At 33.6% G+C, this 19,636-nt stretch overlaps 1 protein-coding gene across 6 annotated transcripts in view; it reads left to right on the top strand.

Moving 5' to 3' along the window:
• The window catches only part of ERCC6L2 (ERCC excision repair 6 like 2), a 138,694-nt gene that overhangs the window by 39,617 nt on the left and 79,441 nt on the right, over positions 1–19,636 (top strand). For 5 of the 6 annotated variants that reach the window (XM_029201775.1, XM_029201777.1, XM_029201778.1 and 2 more), the window contains 6 exons: positions 3,557–3,750; positions 10,630–10,791; positions 11,192–11,399; positions 17,150–17,290; positions 18,301–18,414; positions 19,277–19,396. In XM_029201775.1, the coding sequence (XP_029057608.1) occupies positions 3,557–3,750; positions 10,630–10,791; positions 11,192–11,399; positions 17,150–17,290; positions 18,301–18,414; positions 19,277–19,396 (939 nt within the window). The remainder of the gene's footprint in view (positions 1–3,556; positions 3,751–10,629; positions 10,792–11,191; positions 11,400–17,149; positions 17,291–18,300; positions 18,415–19,276; positions 19,397–19,636) is intronic. The other variant, XM_029201776.1, reaches the window with a different exon arrangement.

Genomic DNA, 19,636 nt, shown 5'->3' with positions numbered 1-19,636 from the left:
GTCTAGCTAAAGGTTTTCCAATTTCGTGTGTTGTCAGAGAATCGGCTCTTAGTTTCATTAACCTTGTCTGTCATCTTTTTAGTCTCTATTTTGTTTATTTCCACTCTGAGCTTTATTATTTTCCTCCTTTTACTAACTTTAGGCTTCATTTTCTAGTTTGTGTTTTTCTAGTTCCTTGAGGTGTAAGTTTGGTTGTGTATTTGAGAATTTTTTTGTTTCTTGAGGTAGTCATTTATCACTATGAACTTTCCTCATAGAACTGCTTTTGCTGCAGCAATAAATTTTGGTACATTATATTTCCATTTTCATTTGTCTTAAGGTATTTTTTGATTCCTCCTTTGATTTCTTCTTTGACTCATTGGTTGTTCAGTAGCATGTTGTTTAATATACACAAATTTGTGAATTTTCCAGTTTTTGTCTTGTAATTGATTTCTAGTTTTATACCACTGTCATCAGGAAAGATGCTTGATATGATTACAACCTTCATAAATATATTGACTTTTTTTATGGCTTAACATATGGCCTATCCTGGAGAATGTCGCATGTGAACTTAAGAATACATTCTGCTGCTTTTGGAATCATTTGTATATAAGTTATAAGTCAATCTGGTCTAAGTTATTTAAGGTGCCACATATATTTTTAAATTTGACTTTCTTAATTCTTTAATATTCTTGTTAGTTAATTTACTGTTCATTTATTTGCTTTACTTATGTTTTCTGAAAATATAATTTTACTTGTCATTTCCATTCTCATGTTTTATTTACTTTTGTTTAATTAGAAGAGATGATATTTATTGTTTTGCTCTCCATTGATCTAAGTGATATTGGTCTATAATTTTCTACTTTGTTAGACTGTTTATTCAAGTTTTGGTATTACTATTATGCTGCTTTTCTAAAAGGGATTTGCAGAGGCTCCTAGAGTGGATTCTCAACTTAAATTTCCGTATATTAAATAGCCATAATATATCAAAGGAAAAGTTATCAATTATGCACAATTAGGATGTAAATTAATTAGATTTGGCATTTTTGAAAGAATTAAGATTGTAGAGTTAATTACAGGGAATATGCTTTAGAGTTTTGAGTTAAATAGCAAAAATTCCAATTTTATGGTCTGTAAGTTCTCTCAATATAGGTACATTTTATTTTTCAGCTTGATATCACACTTCCTCCAATATGAAATTTTTACTTTGGCTCTGGTGGTCTGTCATTGTCCTCTGCATAGACAGTGCTATTCCTACCTTGCCACTGACACATGCTTTTATTCATTATTTCATTTATCAACTGAACACCTTTGTTTTCTAAGCACAGCACAAAGTACCATAGTTACAGTGGCAAATAAGAATGTTATGCATCTCAAGGTCATAGGCTTTCTGATTTAAGGTGCTAACATGATATATCATTGTTGGTTAAGAGCTTTGGAATTACACAGACATGGGTTCAAATACTTACTTTTCCACTTTATAGCATTATGACCTTGGGCATATTATTTAACACATCTATACTTTAGTTTTCTCATCTCTAAAAAGGAAATAATAAATATTTTTACTTTATAGCATTTTTATGTGAAGTCCTTGGTTTAATGTCTGTTAAATGGCATAACTCAGTTCTCTTACCTCTTTTAGTATTAAAATGAGTTATTGATCCATTTGATTTACCTTTTACAACTTGGAAGACCAATAATGTCTATAAGGAATGTCTTAATTTTTAAACAACTTCTGGAATCTTAGGGCCGATTCTAGGAATCTTTAGGTTCATTGGCACCTTTTTTTTTTTTATGTTTGGGATTTTTTTAAATTTATTTATTTTAGCACGTTTGTTGGAGTATAATTGCTTTACAGTGGTGTGTTAGTTTCTGCTATACAACAAAGTGTAAAGTGTAGATTCGTTAACACCTTTGATGAATGACCCCTCGAGTGGAAAACTGCTCAAAGCGCTCAGATGGAGTTTGGATAACATTTTCATCTTATGATATTAAAAAGTAAAAAGGTTGGGGGGTTGGGCAAAGACAATAACTGGGCTTATTACTTGGAGCCCAAATTTTTTATTTGAAAGTAGTAGGAGAAAAATGGAATTCGTAGGATAAATTCCGAGCCAGAAGATGAAACTATTTGAGATGAATCACGTATGACAAAAAAGTACTTATATATGCTTGATGCTGGGGTAGAAAAAAGGAACTCTCACATTTAGTAGGTTAATCTTCTCTTCTTTTTTTTCTTTTTCCTGTTTCTAAAACAAAGTCACAGATATGACATCTTACAGCTGACAAATGGCCCAGCTGAAATGTTTCATAGAAGAGAGTGTAGGATTTAGAGTAGTATTGTATTATTTTTTTGTTTGTTATTTTATTTTTTTGTTTGTATGTATGTGTAATTGGCTCACCTTTATCAAGTAGGACAAGTATAAAACTGCAGAAAAGAAACTTACTTAAAACCCTATTAAAGATAATAGCTTAGGAATAGTGGTAGCAGTAAGAGATAAAAACATTAAAAATTAAAATGGCTGATGACAACAGGATTTGGGATTAGTACAGGAAAGGTTGGTGAAACCCCAAAACATTTATTTCAAGATTAAACAGAAATATTGTTAATCTTAATGGGTTAGGGCAGAAGTCCCACTTACGTGAGTTAAGAGAGAACAGGAGGAGAGTAAGTAGGGACAGCAAGTATTGATAACTCCTGAGGATCATTTCTATAAAGAAAGTAAAGTAATGGGGGATAGCTAGAGAGAGAGGTAGGTTTAAGAAGGAATTTTTTTGTTTGTTAGGTTTGTTTTTTAACGCTGAGAAATATATATTAGAATGTGTTTGCTTGGGGTTGTATGCGGTCCATTGAAAAGCAAAATGTAATCATGTTGGGCAGATTGGGAACAGTTTCTTCATCATTGACTTCAGGTTGACAGGAAGTGATTGGAGCCACTATATAAGTTCAGGGTTTGTCTTTAGCAAAGAACATGGACAGTTCACCCATGGTAATAGATGGGAGAGCAGAATATATAGAAGTAATTATAGGTAGGTTATTGATCTAGTGATAAGAGAAGAGGTTTTCTTCTAATTGCTTCAATTTTCCAGTGAATTTTCCAGGTTATCAACTGATAGTATCTGAGAGAGGGAGAGAGGAAATGGACTAGGAAAGTGAAAAGGAAAGAGAGCTCTGGAAGACCACACATTTCAATAAAAAACCTGGCCTGCTTTGCATATTTCTATTACCCACATGGCCCTTGAAGTTATTACTGGGATCCTGATTATACTCTTTTTTTTTTTGTTTTGGAGAATTATTTTTTTCTTATCTCTCAACTCCTTTTGGGGGGAAAATAAAAAATAGCTTCTCCTTTGGACAAGGTTGGGTATCTATTTTTTTCCTAATAAGGTGCTAAGTAAACAACAGTATTTTTTGATGGACTTCTAAGTCCAGATATATTCAGTTTCTCAGTTGTATTTATACTTATTAACTACAGTGTCAAAAATCAAGGAATAGGACTATTGATATTCTGGATTTAACTTTGGGGTTCTTTTTCATTTAAAAAATTATATCATTAAATTTTTTTTCTTCTTTTTACAGATGTTCTTAATAGTTGCTCCTCTTTCTGTCCTCTACAACTGGAGGGATGAACTGGACACCTGGGGATATTTCAGAGTCACTATTTTACATGGTAACAAAAAAGACAGTGAACTGACTCGTGTGAAACAGAGGAAATGTGAAATTGCTCTAACAACATATGAAACACTGCGCTTATGTCTGGATGAACTTAACAGGTAATCGAAATAATGGGAATGATTGCATTAGTATTCTGTTTATGTCAATTGTATTTATCCCTTTATATTGTGATTTTTTTAAAGCTCTAAATATTCTTTAGCATGATTTAACTTTATTTCAGGATTATTGAAATAGACAGTTTATAATAATTAACTTATTTTCTAAGAAGAAAATCCTGAGTCAGATTTTATACAGTTCCTTATTTAATTTCCTCTATTACCTATCCAAACAATGCATGTTAATGCATAGGACTTGTCCTAAATCTCATGTACAACCTTTTATGTGTATGATACCTCTGGACTAAAACAGTGATTTTCATGAATTATTTTAATTATGGGAGTCTGTTGTGAATATAGAGTGGCAAAAAATGCATATACGTATTGAGAACCACTATTCCAGGACTATAAGTACCCAAAAGAAATGACCTGTATCTTAAGATTTTAGTGGGGAATCTAGAGACAGCCAATTATAAAGTCATGTGAATGCTATAATATGAAACAGGGGATGTTATAGGAGCACATGAGGAGCCTGACTGCTGCAGAGTGAGGAGAGTAGTCAGGGAGCTTCCCAGAGAAGATGACCTATGAGCTGAGTGAGAATTGAAGGATGGGTAAGAATAGGAAAGAGCAGGAAAATAATCCAGGAAGAGGGAACAAACAACATTTGCAGAGAGGACTTCCCTAGTGGCGCAGTGGTTAAGAATCTGCCTGCCAATGCAGGGGACATGGGTTCGATCCCCAGTCCAGGAAGATCCCACATACCGCGGAGCAACTAAACCCGTGTGCCACAACTACTGAGCCTGTGCTCTAGAGCCCGCAAGCCACAATTGCTGAGCCTACATGCCACAGCTACTGAAGTCAGTGTGCCTAGAGCCCGTGCTCCGCAACAAAGAAGCCACGGCAATGAGAAGCCCACGCACCGCAACCAAGAGTAGCTCCCGCTTGCTGCAACTAGAGAAAGCCCACGTGCAGCAACAAAGACCCAACACAGCCAAAAATAGATAAATAAATTTATCGCTTATAAACAAAATTATAGAGGCCTTCAGGCAACAAAGATCACAGCACTTTTTAATAAATGAAAACAGTTCTGATGCTTTCTGCATGTAATGACTGTAGCCTAGAGTGTAAGAAGGAAGTGGCCAGAAGACAACACCAGTGTGGTAAGCAAGGAACAGATCATAAAGAATACTGAAAGCCTCTTAGAGGATTTTGGTCTTTATCCTTAGAGCAGCAGAGTGTCCCTGAAGTGTTTTCAGGAGATTACTATTATGATAAAAATGATTATATTTACATTTTATAAGTAACGAAGCTGCTCTGTGCAGAGTAGAGCCGAATTGAATGGAGAAAGACCAGTTAGGAGGCTTGTTGTGAGCTAAATTGTGTCCCCTCCAAATTCATGTGTTCAAGTCCCAAGTCCAAGAACCTCAGAATGTAACTTAAGGTAATTACATTAAAATGAAGCCATTATGGTGGGGCTTAATCTGGGAGTCCAATCTGACTGGTTGTCCTTAGAAGAAGAGAAGGAGATACGAGGAACTCATGTACACAGAGGGCAGCAATCTGTAAGGAGAGAGACCTCAGAAGAAACCAAACTTGCCAACACTTTGATCTTGGAATTTGAGCCTCCAGAACTGTTGTGTCTGGCATCTTTTGCTCATCATCATGTTTTTGAGATTCAGCTATGTTATTGAATGTATCAGTGATCATTCTTTTTTAATGCTGAATTGTATTGTATTTTATGAATATATCACATTTTGTTATCCATTCATTTGAGGATAGATATTTGGGTTTTCCAGTTTTTGGTTACTGTAAGTAAAAATTTAAGTAATATTTATGTATAAGCCTTCTTTTGACATATATTTTGATTTCTCTTCTGTAAATTCCTAGGAGTGGGATTTCTGGGTTATATGGTAAGTATAGGTTTAACTTTAGAAGAAACTGATAAGCCATTTTCCAGAGAGGTTGTACTATTCTACTCCAACTAGCAACCTATTAAATTTCGTTTGTTTCATATTCTCACCAATATTTGGTATTGTCAGTTTTTTTGTTTTTAGCATGTATAGTGGTATCCCATTGCAGTGTAATTTGCATTTATCTGATCTGTGTACACTTGAAAAAAGTGTTTTTTCTACCGTGGTCGGATGTGATGTTCTATAAATATCAGTAAAGTCAGTTTGGTTAGGTGTTGTTCAAGTATTCTCTGTCTTTACTGATTTTCTTTCTAATTGGCTTACAATTTCTGAGAGAGGAATGTTGAAATTTTCAATTATAATTATGGATTTGTTTATTTCTCCTTTCAGTTCTGTCAATTTTCAATTCATATATTTTGAAGCTCTGTAATTAGGTACACACACATTGATGATTAGGATTTTTTCCTTATAAATTGATCCTTTTATCTTTAAAAATGTTCCTTTTTATATCTAATAATCTTGAAGTTTTATCTGGTATTAATATAGACAATACAGATTTCTTATGTTTACTGTATGTTTATCATTTTCCAACTTTCTGTTTTTATCTGTTCCTTATATTTAAGGTGAGTGTCTTGTGGTTAGCATATAGCTGGGTCTTGCATTTTTATCCTTTTTGATAATCCCTGCCTTTTATTTGGAGTGTTTAGTCCATTTATATTTAATGTAATTATTTTGTAAAGTTGGATTTAGAGCTACCATTTTTTGTAAGCTCTAGGATTTTATTTTACTACACTTACAAGCTCATAAGTTTGCCTGTTACTATTTCCTGGATGCTGTCAGGAGACAGGAACAATCTGAGGCATGAAGTTAACAAGCCTACAACAACTAAGTCAGTCGTGGACATGAGATTTAAACCTTGACTTTGGGCTTTTATGCAATGTATTATGTAAGAGATATTCTATAGTTAGATAAATATAATAAATTCATTTATCATAGCAACAGTCATTTTAATTTTTGTTTAACTGCTCCTTTAGACTGTGAGGTCTTTGATATAGAATAATTTCTGTATTTCAATGCTTATTACACTTTTAGCATATAATAGTGTCAAGTGGTTATTTTCTGTGATTGTTATAAATATTAAATAAGAATTCTAACTTTTCTGTGCAAAATTAGAAAAATCAAATGTTACAGTTTTTGTTGTATTTAGTTTTCCTTTATTTGTTTGAATGGCTTTATTTTTAACAATATTCAATATAATTTATATTCAATCTGAGTAAATATTAAGTAATTTTTGTGAGAATGCTCTATATGATAGACCAGGATTAAACATTTATCATAGATAATCCATAGAGCAGATAAACACTCTATGAGTGAGCTGTATCTCTTTTTGTTATTACTGTTATGTTTTACTTCATTTTTATTTTTATCAAAGTTATATATGCATATTATTTAAAGAGCCAAATATGAACACAGTTCACTCCTGTCTGCCACCCCCATTAGCTGTTCTTCAGAGACAGTCACCTTCAACTCTTTAACTTATCTTCCTAGTTTTTACTTCTATATCTCAAAGAACATGTTTATGCTGCAACTTAAAAATTATCCTTTAAGTTTTTAACATCACTTGTTGATTTCCTCTTAAGGAAAAATGAAGATTTTGCTGTATTTTGCCCTTCTTTTGCTTACTTTACAGTGTCCTGGCTGGCTATTTTGTGGGATAACGAATAGTATATAGGAGCTCCAACAACTTCTTAAACAGACTGTTGAACATTTACCTAACTCCAATTTCCAGAAGCATCTGGTGCTACCATTTAAGAAAGAGCTCAATAGTATGAATCAGATTGTTTCTTGGCTTTCTTTACTACTGGCATGGGATCCTCCTTCCTCTGTTTTTATAAGTTGTCTTGTTCATCTTCTTCCCTGCTTTTAAAATTTTGTGATTGTTTTCTCCTCTTTTCCTTTGTTCTTGATCTCTTATCCTTTTTCAACTTTATATTAAGAAAATGATCAAACCTTTAGAAAAACTGAAGTAATAGTACATGAACATCTATATACTCAACACCTGTAGTCACCAGTTGTGTGTGTGTGTGTGTGTGTGTATATATGTTGGCAAGATATAAGTTAATGTGTGTGTGTTGACTATTAAGTCTGTTTAGTCTCTTCTAATCTAGAACATTCCCTCAACTTTATTTTTTTATTATAAGACATTTTGAGGGGACCAGGCCAGTTGTGTTTTAGGATGTCTCACATTAGATTTGTCTGATTGCTTTCTCAAGAAGTTACGTATTCCTCTAACATATGTAGTTTTGTAAGCTGATTTTGTTCTAAAGACTTAATTAGCTTTAGGTCAGACATTTTTGACAAGAATACTTCATAAATGATGCTGTGGACTTCATATTACATTATTTCAGGAGATATTAATGTCAAGTTGTTCTACTATTAATGTTGCGAAGTTTGTCCCATAGGCTAAGGAGGTGATCATCAGATCTCTCCATTGTAAAGATATGTTTCTCCCTTTACAATTAGAAGTACTCTGTGGGTTACGCTTTGCTACCATTTGAATATCCTGGTCCCTCAATCCTTTTACTTAGTGGTATTAGCATACAGAAATTATTCTTGCCTGAATCAGTTATTTTATTGGGTTTTGCAAAATAATATTTTCCTAAGTTTATCATTTCTTCTACACTTATTAACAGCATTCTTCTATAATTAGAAATTAACTATAATTTCAACCGGCAAAGCAAGGTGAGTGATGCTTGATTCTTTTGCTTTAATTTCGAATTTTCAGACTAACAAATTGGTACAATGGTCATTCGCAATGATAGCAAAGTTTCTCTCCCACTCCCCAACCCCTGTTTTTTGAGTATCACTATAGACTCATAGATTATTGAGGTACAATTGACATGCCATAGAATGTACCCATTTTAAGCATAGAATGGTTTTTAGTAAATTTATAAAGTTGTGCATTTATCACCACAATCCAGTTTAAGAACATTTCCATCACCTCAAAAAGTTTTTTGTTTTCAGTCAATCTCTGGTCCCATCTCGTTCCAGCCAACTACTAATCTGCTTTCTGTCTCTAGATTTGCCTTTTCTGGAAATTTCATATAAATTTCATACAATATGTAGTCTTTTGTGTCTGGCTTCTTTCACTTAATATGTTTTTGGGGGTTCATCATGTATGATGTTTCAGTAGTTATTCCTTTTTATTGCTAAACAGTACTATTTTGTGTGTGTATATATATATATATATGTATATATATATATATACATATATATATATATATATATATCTCATTTTGTTTGTCCAGTGAATGGACGTTTGGATTGTTTCCACTTTTGGGCTATTACCAATAATGCTGCTCTGAACACTTACGTACAAGCCTTTGTGTGAATGTAAATTTTCATTTCTCTTGCATAGATACTTAGGAATGGAATTGCTGGGTGGTATGAGGAAATTTAACTTTTTAAGAAACAGCCATACTGTTTTAGAAAAATAGCTGTACTTTCCCAAAAGCAGTGTATGAGGTTTACAGTTTCTCTTGCCAGTACTTAATATTGTCAGTCTTTTTTTGATTGACAGTCAAATAGGTTTTCGGTAGTATCTCTTGGGTTTTTTTTGCATTTTTCTAATGATGACTTTTTTTTTTTTTTTTTTTTTTTTGCGGTACGCGGGCCTCTCACTGTTGTGGCCTCTCCCGTTGCGGAGCACAGGCTCCAGACGCACAGGCTCAGCGGTCATGGCTCACGGGCCCAGCCGCTCTGCGGCATGTGGGATCTTCCCGGACCAGGGCATGAACCTGTGTCCCCTGCATCGGCAGGCGGACTCTCAACCACTGCGCCACCAGGGAAGTCCAATGATGACTTTTTTATGTGCTTATTTTCCCTTTGTATATCTTCTTTGGTGAAATGTCTATTAAAATCTTCTACCCATCTTTTTAATTGGATTGTCTTAACTTCAACTGTGTTGTAGTAGTTCTTTATATAATTCTGTATACAAGTTCTTTATCAGGTTATGATTTGCAAATATTTTCTCCCAGTCTGTAACATGTCTTTTCATTTTCTTAATTGTGTGTTTGGAAGAGCAAAAGTTTTTAACTTTGATGAGGTCCAACTTATCAAAATTTTTTATTGACCATGCTTTTGGTGTCATATCTAAGAAATTCTTCCCTAACCCAGAGTCATAAGATTTCTTCCTACATTTTATAACTTTTATAGTTTTAGCTTTATATTTAGGTCTGTGATCTATTTTTAGTTAGTTTTTGTATATGGTGTGAGGTAAAGGTGTAAAGTAAATTTTTTCATACAACTCCTGGGTTTTTATTTATTCAATGTTTTATACTATGCTATAGTCATGCTTAGATTTTCTAATTAGTCTGGCTCCTGTGTCCTTTGGACGTGCCCCCATTTGTCTTTGAATACATCTGTGCTTTCTCACTCTCCAGTGTTTCCCCTGCTGCACACCTGAAATCAACTGTTTCACCATGGGAATCTGCTTCCTTTTAGTGGATTGACCACTATGGTTGTTCATTGCTACTGGGGTAACAATCAATTCTAAACCTTTTTAGCAGACAGAGCTATGTAGTACAACTTTTAAAAATCATGAGTTTATATTGATATTTTTTCATTCGTAATTAACATGGTAAGTTTTGCTTCTTTTATATTTATTTCTCTGTTTTATTACTTTTAGAAGATTCCTTTTTTGTCATTTTAGTCATGTTTAAATGAGTTATTTCATTTCATTGTTACTAAACAAAATCTCTATTTCTTTTTATTTTCCTACACATTTAATTTTCATGGGTTGTCCAAAGCTGTGATCATTTAAATAAGGAGGTGAGAATTCTGTGGAATCAACAAAGAGTAGAGGAAAAAAACTGCAAAACTTCGGTAGAGAAAGCTGCACTCTAAAAATTATATAGACTAAGAAAGGGAAGTTTTTTCAACCTTTCCTCCCTTTTTCCTCACTTTATAGTTTGGAATGGTCAGCTGTCATTGTAGATGAAGCTCATAGAATCAAGAATCCAAAGGCTAGAGTAACTGAAATTATGAAAGCTTTAAAATGTAATGTCCGAATTGGCCTCACTGGAACCATTCTTCAGAACAACATGAAAGAATTGTGGTGTGTTATGGACTGGTGAGTAAAAACACTTTTTATTTTTTGGAAAATTATTTAATACTTCCTTAACTTAATGTTACCGTGTTTCCTAATTATTTGTTTCTGAAAAGGAATTATCTGTTTACAGAAGTGTTTGATCCCAAACATAGTATTCAGAGTATAGTGTCCCATGAAAGCCTATCTTTATCATTCTTGGTCCCTGAAGTAAATATCTGAACTGATTTACCAGTTCCATCATCTTCTTATAGTTGTTCACTAAAATTGTCATAAAGACCATTCTGCTTTCTTGCCTTTTGTTATTGTTATCATTAATAAACAAGTGACTTAGTATATTTCTTAAAAGCAAAAAGAAGTTAGTGATTTCCTACTTAGATAGTTTAATAAAGCCTTAACATTTTTTCTTATTGCCTTTATAAAGGGCTGTGCCAGGACTTTTAGGTAGCAGGATCCACTTCAAGAAGCAGTTTTCTGACCAAGTAGAACATGGTCAGAGACACACAGCAACAAAAAGAGAACTAGCTACTGGCCGAAAGGCCATGCAAAGGCTTGCAAAAAAGATGTCTGGATGGTTTCTCAGGCGTACCAAGACTCTAATCAAGGATCAGTTGCCTAAAAAGGAAGACCGGGTGAGAACAGCTTTTGTGTATATTATGAATTTCTTGTCATGTTTCATTTTTTCTAAAAATATTCCTTTTGAAGAGAAAACCTATCTCCTGTGGTATTTTATGAATATAGATTTTTGCCTTTTACTCAGTATGAAAAAAAGTTATATGCAGAATTTCATAAAATATTAATTGAGCCCAGTCATCTTCCTCACTAACTTTACTAACATTTTATCTAACAGGTTTACTGTTAATATACATTAAACTCATTTCTCTTATTTTAGAACAAGAAGGTTTTGATATAATTCTTCCTCAATGAAGGAAGAAGAACTTCTTTCCGTAATGTGTTTCCTGTTCATATTTTGTCCTTCCTATACTGTGTACCATCTACAACCCAGTATACTCTTTGGTAATTTAATTCTAACTACAGAACAAAGTTGTTAAAAGCTTTTTTTATATAGGTACATTTCTTGTAGAATGCAATGTACAGTTACACAACTAACCTAATTTTAAGAAATTGTAGGAAAATTACAATTAAATTCTGTTAATTGTATAAGAAAATTTGAGGTGTTAACCTTAAGAAAATTTTTATAAAATATAGTGGTCTTTTATAGTTTTTAATCTTGTGGTTCTTCTAGCTCAGGCAATGGAATAAAGTTTCTAAAAATTACTGTGAATTAAATCTAATTAATATTGTCCTCAATAGGGGCAGTCCTATCAAATACCCTAATCTTAGGATATCCTGTTGATTTTTATTTTTAAAAATAGATTTGAAAGGAAAATATGATCTTGATATGCAAGTTGGGGAAACTGATACAATATTTGACTTTTTGATCTAAAGCATATATTATCATTCAATTGGAATACTTCATGAACCCCACTTTTTTTTTTAACATTATATTGAAGTATAATTGCTTTACAGTGTTGTGTTAGTTTCTGCTGTATAACAAAGTGAATTAGCTATATACATACGTATATCCCCATCTCCCCTCCGTCTTGCATCTCCCTCCCACCCTCCTATCCCACCCCTCTAGGTGGTCCCAAAGCACCAAGCTGATCTCCCTGTGCTATGCAGCTGCTTCCCACTAGCTATATATTTTATATTTGGTAGTGTATATATGTCAGTGTTACTCTCTCACTTCGTCCCAGCCTACCCTTCCCCCTCCCCGGGTCCTCAAGTCCTTCTTTACGTCTGTGTCTTTATTCCTGTCCTGCCCCTAGTATCATCAGAAACATATTTTTTTTGAGATTCCATATATATGTATTAGTATACGGTATTTGTTTTTGTCTTTCTGACTTCACTCTGTATGACAGACTCTAGTCCATCTACATCACTACAAATAACTCAATTTCATTTCTTTTTATGGCTGAGTAATATTCCATTGTATATATGTGCCACATCTTCTTTATCCATTCATCTGTCAATGGACATCTAGGTTGCTTCCATGTCCTGCCTATTATAAATAGTGCTGCAGTGAACATTGTGGTACATGACTCTTTTTGAATTATGGTTTTCTCAGGGTATATGTCTGGTAGTGGGATTGCTGGGTCATACGGTAGTTCTATTTTTAGTTTTTTAAGGAACCTCCATACTGTTCTCCATAGTGGCTGTATCAATTTACATTCCCACCAACAGTGCAAGAGGGTTCCCTTTTCTCCACACCCTCTCCAGCATTTATTGTTTGTAGAATTTTTGATGATGGCCATTCTGACTGGTGTAAGGTGATACCTCATTTTAGTTTTGATTTGCGTTTCTCTAATGATTAGTAATGTTGAGCATCTTTTCATGTGTTTTTTGGCAATCTGTATATCTTCTTTGGAGAAATGTCTACTTAGGTCTTCTGCCCATTTTTGGATTGGGTTGTTTGTTTTTTTTGATATTGAGCTGCATGAACTGCTTGTGTATTTTGGAGATGAATCCTTTGTCAGTTGCTTCATTTGCAAGTATTTTCTCCTATTCTGAGGGTTGTCTTTTCATCTTTTTTACGGTTTCCTTTGCTGTGCAAAAGCTTTTAAGTTTCATTAGGTCCCATTTGTTTATTTTTTGAACCCCCCTTTTTAAATGTTTTGTGTAATTTTAGTTATATATCTAAGTAGGAACAATAAATTTTAAGTATATGAAGAAAGAGTTGTGCACAGAGGTTTAGAACTTGGTCTCTGAAATCAAATACCATAGGCTTCAATCCTGGCTCCCCTACTTACTAGTTTTATCACCTTGAGCAATTTGTTAAATCTCTCAAAACTTGATTTCTTTATCTTTTTTTTTTTTTTTTACGGTACACGGCCTCTCACTGCTGTGGCCTCTCCCGTTGCGGAGCACAGGCTCCGGATGCTCAGGCTCAACAGCCATGGCTCACGGGCCCAGCAGCTCCACGGCATGTGGGATCTTCCTGGACCGGGGCACAAACCCGTGTCCTCTGCATCGGCAGGCGGACTCTCAACCACTGCGCCACCAGGGAAGCCTTGATTTCTTTATCTTTTAAATGGGAATGATGACAATGGTGCTTGCCTCACATGGTTGCTCTGAAATATGTGACATGTAAGCAGTGTTCAGTGAATATTACTACATGTTTTAGTAACAACTCAACAGTAGAATACTTTGGAATATATTTAACCAAAGAGGTGAAAGACACGTATGCTGAAAACTATGAGACATTGATAAAAGAAACTGAAGAAGACACAAATAAATTGAAAGATTCCATATTCATAGATTTGAAGAATTAATATTAAAATGTCCACACTACCCAAAGCAATCTACAGATTCAATACACTCCCTATCAGAATTCCAATGACGTCCTTCACAGAAATAGAAAAAACAATCCTAAAATTTGTATGAAACCGCAAAAGACCCCAAATTGCCAAATAAATCCTAAGAAAGAAGAACAAAGCTGGAGGCATCACATTTCCTGATTTTAAACTATATTACAAAGCTACAGTAATCAAAACAGTATGGTGCTGGCATAAAAACAGATACATAGACTAGTGGAATAGAATACAGAGCCCAGAAATAAACCCATGTGTAAACAGTCCACCAATATTTTAGAAGGGAGCCAGTACTGAATGGAGAAAAAAAAGACAGTCTTTTTGATAAATGGTGCTGGGAAAATTGGGTATTCACATGCAAAAGAATGAAATTGGACTCCTGTCTTACACCACTCATAATAATTAACTCAAAATGGATTAAAGATTTAAATGTAAGACCTGAAACTATAAAATTCGTAGAAGAAAGCATAGGGGAAAACCTCCTTGACATTGGTCTTGTAATGATTTTTTAAAATTAATTAATTAATTAATTTTTGGCTGTGTTGGGTTTTCGTTGCTGTGCACAGACTTTCATGGCTTGCAGGTTCTAGAGCACAGGCTCGGTAGTTGTGGCGCACGTGCTTAGTTGCTCCGCGGCATGTGGGATCTTCCCAGACCAGGGCTTGAACCTGTGTCCCCTGCATTGGCAGGCGGATTCTTAACCACTGTGCCACCAGGGAAGTCCTTGGTAATGATTTTTTGGATATGACATCAAAAGCACAGCAACAAAAACAAAAATTAACAAGTGAGATTACATCAAACTAAAAAGCTTCTGTACAGCAAAAGAAACAATCAACACAATGAAGAAGCAGCCTATTGAATGGGACAAAATATTTGCAAACCATATATTTGATAAGGGACTCATTTAAAATATATGAAATCTCATATAACTCAATAGCAAAAAACCAAACGATCCAATTAAAAAATGGGCAGAGTAATAAACAGACTTTTTTCCAAAGAAGACACACAGATGGCCAACAGACCCATGAAAAGATGCTCTATATCACTAATCATCAGGGAAATGCAAATCAAAACCACAATTAGGTATCAGTGCACACCTGTCAGAATGACTGTTATCAAAAAGGCAAGAGGTAGCAAGTGTTGTGATGATGTGAAGAAAAGGGAACCCCAGTGCACTGTTTGTGGGAATGTAAATTGGTATAGCCACTATGGAAAATGGTATGGAGATTCATCAAAAAATTAAAAATAGAATTACCAGCAATCCCACTTCCAGGTATACAGTCGGTCCTCTGCATCTGCAGGTTCCACATCTGCAGATACAGAGGACCAAGTATACTACACTGTTTTATGTAAGTGGTTTGAGCATACACAGATTTTGTTAAGGTGGATCCTGGAACCGATCCCCTGCAGATATTGAGGGATGATCGTGTACCTGAAGGAAATGAAATTACTCTTGAAGAGATACCTGAACTCCTATGTTTATTGCAGCATTATTCACAATAGCTAAGATGTGGAAACAACCTTACTGTCTGTTGACAGATGAATGAATAAAGAAGATACGTATGTATAGAGAATGGAATATTGTTCAGCCATAAAAAAGAAGGAAATCTGTCATTTGTGACAACATGGAGGGCATTATGCTAACTGAAATAAATCAGACAGAGAAAGACAAATACTGTATGATCTCACTTATATGTGGAGTTAAAAAAAAAAAAAAAAAGCTACACTTACAGAAACAGAGAGTAGAATGGTGTTTGCCAGAGGCTCAGGTTTAGGGGAAATGAGGAAATGCTGGTCAAAAGGTACAAAGTTCCAGTTATAAGATGAATAGTTCTGGGGATCTGATGTACAGCATAGTGACTGTAGTTAGCAATACTGTGTATACTTGAAAGTTGATAAGAGAATAGATCTTCAATGTTCTCACCACACATACAAAAAGTAATTATGTGAAGTGATGAATGTGTTAACTAACCTTATTGCTGTGGTAATCATTTTGCAATAAATACACATATCAAATCATAGTGTTGTATACTGTAAACTTACACAATGTTGTATGTCAAATATATCTTAGTAAACCTGGAGGAAAATAATAACTCAGAATTTCCCTCTGTACCTTAATCGTTGACCCCATCTTCAATATTCTCATATGCACCATGCATCTTTTTTTTGCAGTAATATTCTATTATAGTGATACACACATATAAATATTTAAAAATAGGTGGCTTTTCCCCTATTCACATTCCTCAAAGTCCTGATATGGATATATTTAGTTTTATGACCTTGGTTACATACAGCTATATGTAGAAGAATTTTACCAATTTCCAGTACTACCAGAAATATAAGGCAAACTGTATCCACTATAACTTTGTGGCATTGTTTTCTTATATTTTTTTCTTTTCTTGAATTTGGGCACAAAGTAGCAACTTCTGCAAGTTTTGCTTTTATGTGTATTTACTTAATTCTTATCTTTACCAATCTTGGGAATTTATAGCAAGATATCAAATGCAAATGCTTTATCCTGTTTTCAGTAATAGGAAGTTTTTAATTTTTTTCTAAATTTTCAAGTAATTCAGTAAGTATTATCCATACCATTGTTCTAAAAATCTTCCCTTTGTCCTTTTCTAGTTTTTTTATTTGACCTAAACTTTAATCACTTATTTGCATGATGGGCTAATCATATAGACTCCTGAAAAGACCCACAATAATATGTTGAGAAATTTATAAGGAAATTACATACTTTTTTCATATTTTGATTTTTTTAATTAAAGAACAAACTATGAGATTTATTTGGAAAGTAAGTTATAATTTGTATACTTTAGGGTAGGGTTGTAGCATAGAATACAGGAGAATTAGGAGAAATTTTCTTATATTCTCCTATGTATAATGATGTATCCAGAAAAAATATAAATTTATGAGTTTTCACTATTACAGTCTATGAAACCTGATGTGCATTGTGATTATTATTGCTATTAAAAAGATACTAATAGTTACCTTGTATTTTATCTTGGCAGATGGTATATTGTTCTCTGACAGATTTTCAGAAAGCCGTCTATCAAACAGTATTAGAAACAGAAGATGTGTCTTTGATACTTCAATCTTCTGAGCCTTGTACCTGCAGCAGTGGCCGAAAAAGGAGAAATTGTTGTTATAAGGTAAGCATTTCCGTATGATATCTTTACTATCTTGCTTTTGATTACAGAGTACTGTATTCTAATAGTATCAAAGTAAGTAGCAGATAAAATAACTTTTCCTCACATGGTTCTTTAGTTTTAGTAGCTGTAATTTAAGAAAAGGGAATAATTTTCCAAAAGATTTTACAATATCAAATAGTAATCACAGCAAAATACAATATTCAGTATCTTTTCAAAAAACTAGTTTTTAAAAGTAGCTCCAATTTTATATCTTCCCTTTCAACTGTTACTGGGAAGTATCCTGCTTTAATCTTGAAATTTCATTTCATTTCCAGTAAATTTCTCATTATCAATGGATAATACTTCCTCTTTGATAGCAGGCTTAAAATATTCTGATCTGAGAGTGAATGTTAATTTAAAAGAAACTATCAGTACAGTAAAGTATTTTATTTTTATTTGGAAACAAATATTCATTTATGCTTTTTTAAAAAAATCTATGTATTTCCTGCCCTTTTTTCAGCTTGCTACTTTATTATCAACTCATATCCACATGCATAGAGGGACTTCATAAGTAAATATTTATCTAGATTGGTATTTATTCCATATCTCATTTATTTTGCTGACTTTAACCACTTCACATTTTTGTAATAGCACAGTTTCCTAGAAAACTGGAATGGGTGAGCGGAGAGAGTAAAGGCTTCTGTGTAACACCATCACCACACTGTAGAGTTTTATGACCAGGAACCTCTTATGGCAGCATTTCTATCACTGTGTATACTTCCTGGAATGAGGATTTTCTCCCCTCTTTTATTAAAAACATCATTGTGTATGTTTCACCAAAACTACGATTCCACATTAGTGATTCATGGATATTTTGTATATCAGTTGACCATTATTTTCTCAGAGCGTATTGTGCCAATAGTAACTGGATAATAAGTATTATTGTAAGTGGCATATTTTGTGATGTAAGTAGTTACATAGCCATGTTAGTCCCTTGCTTATTTTTATTTTCTGTACTTTTCTGGTTACAGACCAATTCACATGGCGAAACAGTGAAAACCTTGTATTTCAGTTACCTTGCAGTCCTTCAGAAGGTAGCTAACCATGTTGCATTACTGCAGGCTGCTAGCACCTCCAAACAACAGGTTTGGGTTGGCTTTTTAAATTTCTTTGTGATGCTATTTGGTATAAGTATTCTATATTTGGTATAAAATTTATTAGCCAAATACCCTTAAGTTATTTTTGTATGAAATTTAAGAGGTAACTGACTTGCTTGTTTTTTTAATTTAGGTGTCAAAGAAGTATATGCACTTAAAATTTTAATCAAAGTGAGAAAAGTTAACCTTAAATTAAAATAACTTTTTTATGCCTCTGATAATGTTGATATATTTATTTTCCTAACATCTTTTGATATAATTACTAATTAAAGATATTTGATGAGTCAGTCCTAATTCCACTAATAATGTGTCTAATTACATTTATCTTATCTACTGGATTAAAATGAGGATTTATAATAATCTGTATATTAAATATTAGGAGTGCTTCCCAAACTAGCAAAAATCAGTAATTTCAAAATTTAGGCATACATGCAGTCGTTTACTTTAGTCATTTCAATTGTGTCTTATTCTAAAGCACAATGTAAATAAAAAAGATCTTTTTAAAACTTTTTTATATAATGATTTTACATTTTCTTTTTGTGTGATAGGCTTGAGGCTGTTCAAATGTAATTTTAAAAGACTGCTCTTTGGGAAGTATTCAGTTCCTTATTTTGGAAATCTTTAAAAAAAGTTAACAGCAAAATTAATAGCTATATCACTATCTCAGAACTCATCAAAGCCATATATGATTAACATATCACTTTAAGGTTTTCTGAATTAGAAAAGGTAAAATCTTCAACCTAGGAAGGAATATATATTCCTTCTAAATAGATTTTTTTCTTAAATGATTTCAATTTATACAGGTTTAAATTGTGTTGAGATTTCTTTTCTCCTTCCTTTTCCCCTTAAGGAAACACTTATCAAGAAGATATGTGATCAGGTATTTTCCAGATTCCCAGACTTTGTGCAGAAAAGCAAAGATGCAGCCTTTGAAACACTTTCTGACCCAAAATACAGTGGAAAAATGAAGGTAAGTATTCTTCTTTCAGTTTGCATACACGCAAGGATGATATACAATATATTTATCAAATGGTATGACAGGGACACCAATTTATCAGAACAGATGCCCAATCATTCAGAAGAGATAGTGACCAAAGACAACTGGTATAATTTTATCAGCTCACTACGAACCCTGCGTATGATAGATTTCTCAGTTAGTAGTAGTTATATCAAGTGTACTTCAAACTTTCCTTGTTGATGTATTGGATTC

Source organism: Monodon monoceros, unplaced genomic scaffold (assembly GCF_005190385.1).
Source record: "Monodon monoceros isolate NGI ecotype Baffin Bay Population unplaced genomic scaffold, NGI_Narwhal_1 Super_Scaffold_5, whole genome shotgun sequence".
NCBI lineage: Eukaryota > Metazoa > Chordata > Mammalia > Artiodactyla > Monodontidae > Monodon > Monodon monoceros.
Note: the sequence above shows the minus strand (reverse complement) of the source record. Positions and strands in the feature narration are given on the sequence as shown.